General features: G+C 51.6%; 1 protein-coding gene across 3 annotated transcripts; it reads left to right on the plus strand.

Moving 5' to 3' along the window:
• Positions 1-1757: 1757 nt before the first annotated feature.
• Positions 1758-7150, plus strand: MC3R (melanocortin 3 receptor). Of its 3 annotated transcripts, none has more exons than XM_085002605.1 (2): positions 1758-1840; positions 4649-7150. In XM_085002605.1, exon 2 carries the CDS (start codon positions 4785-4787, stop codon positions 5742-5744), a length of 960 nt encoding a protein of 319 aa, XP_084858731.1. In that variant the 5' UTR covers positions 1758-1840; positions 4649-4784; the 3' UTR covers positions 5745-7150. The 3 variants fall into 3 exon arrangements, with proteins under 3 accessions (XP_084858731.1, XP_084858730.1, NP_001116609.1); XM_085002604.1 differs by lacking the exon at positions 1758-1840 and adding an exon at positions 4431-4530; NM_001123137.1 differs by lacking the exon at positions 1758-1840 and having other exon boundaries at positions 4675-5755.
• Positions 7151-7855: the final 705 nt, after the last annotated feature.

Raw genomic sequence — 7855 nt, forward strand, 5'->3', positions numbered from 1 at the left:
TCCACCTGCAGGGCAGGAGGCTGGAGAAGGTACCACTGGCTCCCGCTGGCTCTCATTAGCGGAGGGTTGCCCCAAGTGGAGTCACTCCCAGTCACTTCCCAGCTGAGCCTGATCCAGCTGGGAGGGCCACCACCCACCCCCACATCAGAGAAGATCCGAACGTGGGCGGAGCCCTCGAACTGGAAAGGGACCGCTGGGATTTGAAACCCAACTGTCCAGCGAGAGGCGGCTGAAATCAGAAATGGGCCGAGGAGAGACGCAGAGATACAGGCACCAGACGAATCTCCTCTGCAGAAACAATTAGGCTCAATGATAACTCTGAGCACTGGCTCTCATATGACCTCTGGCCAGTGCTGTCCCCTTCAGCCCCCAATGGCAAGTAACTTCCGACTACGTAACATTCTGCGTGTCAGGAGAGAAAGGAAGGCGTGCTCATCTCTGTGGGTTTTAGAGGGAAGAGGACAGAGTGGTTGAAAGGCAAGTAAACTAATACATGAATTTTAAGGAAAGTGGCAAAAAAAAAAAGTCATCGACGTTTGAACTGGGAGCCTTGAGGAACAAGAGGAATACGTCAGGCACAAAACTCCGGAAGAGCTTTTCGGACAGAGAGAACCCCCTCTTAGGAGGAGAATCTTCTTGTTACAACGTAGTATAGCAAATTCAAAACAGGCACCAGCACCAACAACATATCAAAACACAGAGACTGTTCGCATCTTGAAACTGCGGTTCACACGGCCAGTTCATTTACAGAAGGAGATGCAATTAAGAAGTAAAGCTGTCTCTGCACTGCTGCCTCAAAAAGGTGGAGCGTTTAGAAGAGATGAAATCAACACTCATTAGCGATGAGGGTACCTCTGAGGATGCAGGTTTGAAGCGCCAGACGTCATCTGCTCTCACTCAAGGATGCACATAACCAGAGGGTGGAAGCAGAGAAAGAGGGGCCAAGCACAGAGCAGGAAAAAGACCGAGTAGCCTTAGCTTTACAGGTAAGACAAGTGCCCCCGAAACCACAGGGCTGGGCAGTATAGACACACGTCCAGATGTGACCTGAGGATGAGGAAGAGAAGCCCCCCAAAGGATGAGGACTGTGTTTCCCCAACCTGGCACATGAGTGGTTTAGCATCAGAAATTAAGTTGCTTGGCTGAAAAGAAATAGAAGTATTTTGCATGCCCCTCAGTTCACAGACTGAGATCCACACGCAGGTGCATTTTTTATTTAAGTAGAAACTGCCAAACGATGAGGCCAAATCCAAACACTAGAAACGTAGGAGCGTCTTCTTCCAACCCTCGCTCTGATTTTACAATCTTTTTCATTCTTATCTATCTGGAGTCTCATTTTGATTTGCCTTTCCCTGACTTCCCAGCTGAAACTCCTTTCCTATGTTTATTAGTCATCTGCACTTCCTCGCCAGGGATTTTCTACTCAGATCTTTGGCTCAGTTTCCCGAGAGGTAAATCACCTTTTTCTGATTAACGGGAAAGCATTCTTTGTATGAGGGATGGTAACCATTGCTTATGACAAAGTGTTTTTCTTCCTGTTTGTCTTCTGACGTTGTCTATGGTGCTTCTTTCCCTACTAAACTTTCTGGCTGCACATCTTGTTAAGAAGACCTCTCCACCCTCAAAGTTTTATAAATACTTTAAATTTTCTTCTATTCCATATGCGTATTTCCTCTAATACGCACGCACAGTCACACTCACACACATAGTTAGATGATCGTTAGAGGCATCATTAATCCACCTGGAATTTACATGCAGGGGGTGGTGGGAGGCAGCAACGAGACTCAGTGTGTCGAGAGTTTACCTGAGCTTCCTGGCACGGCATCACATCTGACACGAAGTAAGTTTTTTTTATTTATTTATTTTTTTTTAACTGTACCCGCAGAACGTGGCAGTTCCTGGGTCATGGATCAAACCTGCACCACGGCAGTGACAACGCCGGGTCCTTAATCCACTGCACCGCCGGGGAACTCCTGATGAAGTATTAAAGTCAACTGCTAAATTCTGCCGTTTACATTTTCCAGCTCAAATGGCATCTCCCTCCTCCCTGTTACTTAAGAAGGAAGTGGAGGGGTCCCCTGGCCTGTCCCTTTCCCACAGAACCATGTCCCATTGAGGCAGGAGGCAGGTGGGCTCCGGGACAAACACTTACAGCCAGCCACCTGTCTATACTTCAAGACAGAAATGACAGCAGGCCCAAGGCAAATATCTGGTACTTGTCTTCTGTGAACTCGTTAAACAGCGGTGATGAGAGAGTCAAGAGGGGCTGAGCCCTGCTTGGGCAGAGGACCAAGAGAGCACGTGCTCGCCATCCCCAGGGTCAGGGAGACCCCTCTGGGTCAGAAAGGGAGGGGGCGCCAGGCCATCGGAGGTCAGGACAGCCTTCCCGCCATGCTCTGCTTAGGAATCCATCTCGGCCAAAAGACGCTCACACAGAACAGGGAGGGCCCTGGGTCTGGTCGGGTGGGAAAGAGAAACCAAGATAACTGGCCAAAGGGAGACAAAGACGCAGAAGAACTGTCCTATGGAAGTGGTTTAAATCTCTTCTGGTGTGCTCTCCATTGCCAGGGGGCAGGGGGTCCTGAACCCTCACTTCTCCTTCGGGTGTGCAATTCCGCTTTGCTTCTGCCTTATATAAACAGACTGTTCTCTGTAGGTTCTCCCACTGTTACACTGTTTCTAACAGTAAACTATCTACCTGCTTGTACAGTCTTTGCCTCCTTGAAACATTCTTGCTTTCAACAGGGGGGCAAGAATCAGGGCAATTCTGCTTTTAGCCTCCAGCTGGTCTACTGGCTACGACTCCTGGTTTTCACCCAGGCTGCCCAGGTCCAATTCCAGAGCAGAGAATTAAGATCTCAGTTCAAGAAGCTCCCGTCGTGGCGCAGTGGTTAACCAATCTGACTAGGAACCATGAGGTTGCGGGTTCGGTCCCTGCCCTTGCTCAGTGGGTTAAGGATCCTGCGTTGCTGTGAGCTGTGGTGTAGGTCGCAGACGCGGCTCGGATCCTGTGTTGCTGTGGCTCTGGCGTAGGCCGGTGGCTACAGCTCCGATTGGACCCCTAGCCTGGGAACCTCCATATGCCGCAGGAGCGGCCCAAGAAATAGCAAAAAGACAAAAAAAAAAAAAAAAAAAAAAAAAGATCTCAGTTCAAGCCATTACTGCTGTCTCTCCGAAGTCACCATCACTCTCAAATCTCCATGCCCTACATCCTAAATATCTCGGTCCACTCCTCTAGTGGCCCCACGGCCACCTCCTGCTTCAGGCCACCTTCATCTCAGCCTGAATCTCTGCAGCCCTGGCTTCCCAGGCTCCTGGCTCCCCAGGCTCCTGACTCAGCCTCTTCCCATCCAGTCTCCACCAGGCAACTAGGAAACTTTCTAAAATGCAGACCCCGTCTCATCTCTTCCACAGCCTCCCACCGCCTTCGGCATACAGTCCAACCTCCCAAGTGTGGCTGAGACTGTCTGTCGGGATCCAAGCACCTCTCACCCTTGAAATAAAAAACATAAGTAACTGCAGCTTCATCTCTCAAGGGGTGTCTCCCGGCTCCACACGAGGCCAGAGAAAACTATTTAAGCTTCTTCCAAAACACCGAGCTTGCTTTGCAGTGGATCTCAACCTGGCCTCCATCCCCCCTCATCCATCAAAATTGGCAAAACACCCTGGCCCAGGTCCTCGTCCTGGGTGATGCTGATTCACAAGGTCAGGTGCACCCCGTGATGCCCACGGCCAGGCTGGAGGACCATTGCTTCTTGCCTCCGGGTTGGAAGCATATTATTCCCTCTGCCCAGACTCCTCTTCCACCCCCCTTCAACTCCAGCCCCTACCTTACCCCTGGGTATCTTCTCTGCTTGCTCGAAATCAAAGCTTAGGTGCCCCTTCCTCATGGAACTTCCATTGACCATCCAAGTGAGAAGACCCCCCGCCGCCAGGCTCCCCCAGGCCCCTGGCCTTCCCCGATTCAAGCATTCATTGCACTGTAATATAATTGCCTGTTTTCTCATCTCCCACCCCAGACTCTGAGTTTGAGGAAAACAGGATGAGCCTATCTGTCTTTCTCACCCCTGAACTTCCTGCACTGGGCAGAAACCCGACACACAGTAGGTGCTCAATGAACGTTGCTACCCGTCCCCCACCCCGTGCCCCCCCCCAAAAGAATGAGTGAATGGACACACAAATGGATGGAAGGAAGGCTGTGCCATTTCCACAAGAAATAAAAACGGCTCAGCCCAGCCAGTGAACAGAGTCTGGCCTGCAGAGGGCACCAGGCTGCTTTTTCATCTCCAGGTCCAAGGCCAGGGAGCCGGCACTGCTGTCACTCAGAGAGGCACCCGCCGCTCAGTGGTCACTTGGCTGCACTGAAGATTAAGTAGGAGTTGTCTGCCTCCAGCGATGTATAAAACCAGTGTTCACCCCTCACTCCCAACGACTCCTACCACAGCCCTCTCTTGCTATGCAAAGAGCCGTAACTGTAGCAACCGGGGGCTGGTGTGTTCCATTCCCAGGTGGGGAGGTGAGGAGAGGAAGGTAAGACAGGAGAGAGCTAAGAGCATCTAGAAAACTGCTTGCCCTGGAGAAGCAAAGTTCTCTGCATGTCTCGGAGCTGACTCTCTCTCTCTCTCCCTCTTCTCTCCATCTCGGGCAGAAGAGAATCAAAGTCCAGACTGGACTAGCATCCAAAACAAGCACCTGCAGGGAGATTTTTCTCTTTCCTGGAAGCAGCAGCCACAGCAGCCTCTGCACCCTGCTGGAGCCCGGGCTCCGATCCCCGGCCGTGAGCAATGAATGCTTCGTGCTGCCTGCTCTCTGCTCCACCGGCGCTGCCTAACAGCTCAGAGCACCTCCCCGCCCCTTCCTTCAGCAACCAGAGCAGCAGCGGCTTCTGCGAGCAGGTCGTCATCCAGCCCGAGGTCTTCCTGGCTCTGGGCATCCTCAGCCTGCTGGAGAACGTGCTGGTCATCCTGGCCGTGGCCAGGAACGGCAACCTGCACTCGCCCATGTACCTCTTCCTCTGCAGCCTGGCCGTGGCCGACCTGCTGGTGAGCGTGTCCAACGCCCTGGAGACCATCATGATCGCCGTGGTCAACAGCGACGCCCTGACCTTCGAGGACCAGTTCGTCCAGCACATGGACAACGTCTTCGACTCCATGATCTGCATCTCGCTGGTGGCCTCCATCTGCAACCTCTTGGCCATCGCCGTGGACAGGTACGTCACCATCTTCTACGCGCTGCGCTACCACAGCATCATGACCGTGCGGAAGGCGGGGGCCCTGATCGCGGCCATCTGGGTGTGCTGCGGCGTCTGCGGCGTGGTCTTCATCGTCTACTCCGAGAGCAAGATGGTCATCGTGTGCCTTGTCGTCATCTTCTTCGCCATGCTGCTCCTCATGGGCACCCTCTACGTGCACATGTTTCTCTTCGCCCGGCTGCACGTCCAGCGCATCGCCGCGCTGCCGCCCGCCGACGGGGGGCCCCCCCCGCAGCGCTCGTGCCTGAAGGGGGCCGTGACCATCTCCCTCCTGCTGGGGGTCTTCATCTTCTGCTGGGCCCCCTTCTTTCTCCACCTGGTTCTCATCATCACCTGCCCCACCCACCCCTACTGCATCTGCTACACCGCCCACTTCAACACCTACCTGGTCCTCATCATGTGCAACTCGGTCATCGACCCCCTGATCTACGCCTTCCGGAGCCTGGAACTGCGCAACACCTTCAAGGAGATCCTGTGCAGCTGCAACGCCTGAACCTGGGGTAGGAGGCAGGGCCCCGCCGGAGCGGTCCTCAGCCTGGTCGCGTTTCACCTGCCGGCCAGCCAAGGTGTTTAGGAAGCGGGGAGAAACGCACTCAAAAGATGGAAAGATGTGTTCACGGTCATGATCATACAGGTCCTTTTGTTTTTAAGCTTACAAAACGTTGAGAAAGAAGGGGGGGGGGGCTTTCTGAAAGGACGCCAACTTGGGTAAGTCCCCAACTCTGCTTTCCCAAAGAGTCGCGGGGGCAAATCCGTGGAGACGGCTCTGGGTGCTGTCTGCGTTCGTTTCCATGCACCCGGGATCCGTGATGCCCCGCCTGCTCCCCGGCTTCCCACCCACGCCTCCGTGTTTCAAGTTCAAACCTCTCCCAAGCAAACCTGTTCCAGCTATTGACCTTCAGCTACCAGCTGCTCGGGTGGCTTTGCCCTCATTTTGTGAGACCCTGAGTCTCTATTACTCTCTTTACAAGAAAACGGTTTCCTAAAAACAATGACCTCTTTGTGGAAGAAGTGATGCTATTTGCCCCTCCTCTTGACCCCAGAGCTCCCCTGCAAAAATAGGGTGGGAATGTAGCCCACTTCTAGTCTGTTGTTATTGTTATTGTTGCTGCTGCTGCTGCTGCTGCTGCTGCTGCTGCTGCTGCTGCTTGTTAGGCTTTTATGCAGGCAACATAGGGCAGCTTTCAAAACTCTTCTGAAAGAGAAAGTGCTTTGGAAAATCAGAACATACCCATCTACAAAGTATTTGGAGACCTTGCTACTTTGAGGTGTACATTTTCCAATTTTGCAAAAGTCATGTTTTCCTAATATGCCTTTTTTCGTCTTTAAAGCAAGGAAGCAACTCCTGGGAGGGAGGGCATCTGTCTCAAGAAATTGCTGGACTGTAGTTTCCGAGAGTTTTAGTGCCAGGGAGCTGCCTGCGGCTTTCGTGGAAGCTGTTTTTGCTCAGAGAAACTGGGTCTCTACCACGTGTGGTCTATGGGATGTGGGCGATGAAGGAGAATGGGGTTTTGGTTCACTGTTCCTTTTGCTTGACATGATGCTAAAGCTGGGTGACCCTCCTGTCGAGGTCTACACTGCATCAAGTAAAGCGATCCATTCCTGCGAGCGAGCGCAGGGTGAGATTCGCTGAGCAGTGTTGTACACCAGTGCGCTGCAAGCATCCATCAGACCCCTTTCTGCCTCAGATGACTTCCGGCTGTGCTCTCCAGCTGTCCTCACCCCCCCCCCCCATGAATCCTTATATTACGCTGTGTCTTTGGTATACGACTGTGTCTTTTTCTTGTGCTGGAATATATTGGGGGTTTTTTGTACTTGATATGTGCTCGTGTGCATACTATTGTTTCTTGCTTTGATTGTGATGTTTGAAAATAATAAACATCTTCTGTGGCTGATAAACATGTGTCACTTTAAACTACCCCACCTGGACGCACCCTAGTGACGTCTGCACGTGGCCATCATATGTGACACTGCAATTCGGGGATTATTTTGTAAATGGCATAAACATCTCTGTTGACCACAGAGCTAGTCTTTTCTAGGGCAATGCCTTTTAGCCAAACTACAAAACTCTCCCATTTAGTTTCCAAAAATACCAGGCTGAAATTCCTGGGTCACTGTCACTCTCCATTAATTTAACCGAGACACCAAATAGGTCTTTGTCCCATTGCCACGCAGCAAGTTAATGTGGAAAATGGGGAATCGAATTCTCTGAAAATTGTATTAACAGCTATAGGAACTTCAATGTCCCTTTTTCTATGTAAACAAGATAAAAATAATGCACTTTTCATTCTTTTATATCAGCTTGCACATTATTTCATTTATCCTCTCAACAAACCTCTAAAACAGGTGAGTCACTTTACAGATGAAGAAACAGTCCCAGAGGGGTCATGCGGTCACCTGAGAACACCCAGCTAAGGCAGGGCCACTGTATAGTTTGTTTCCCGATGCTGATGTCTTTATGCACCAACAGGATGCTGCCAACAGGTTTCCCTAATCAAACCTGATCCAGCTGTCCTTTCTGCATACATTTTAGCTGAGAGCAGTGCTTCCAAACAGAAACACCTGCCGGAATCACCCAGGATCTTGTTCAAGTGCAAAAGCTAA

The sequence above is a fragment of the Sus scrofa genome, chromosome 17 (assembly GCF_054392235.1).
Source record: "Sus scrofa isolate SSC_HxYL_T2T_F1_AM1 chromosome 17, Sscrofa_HxYL_maternal_Yorkshire_Landrace_v2.0, whole genome shotgun sequence".
Classification (NCBI taxonomy): Eukaryota; Metazoa; Chordata; class Mammalia; order Artiodactyla; family Suidae; genus Sus; species Sus scrofa.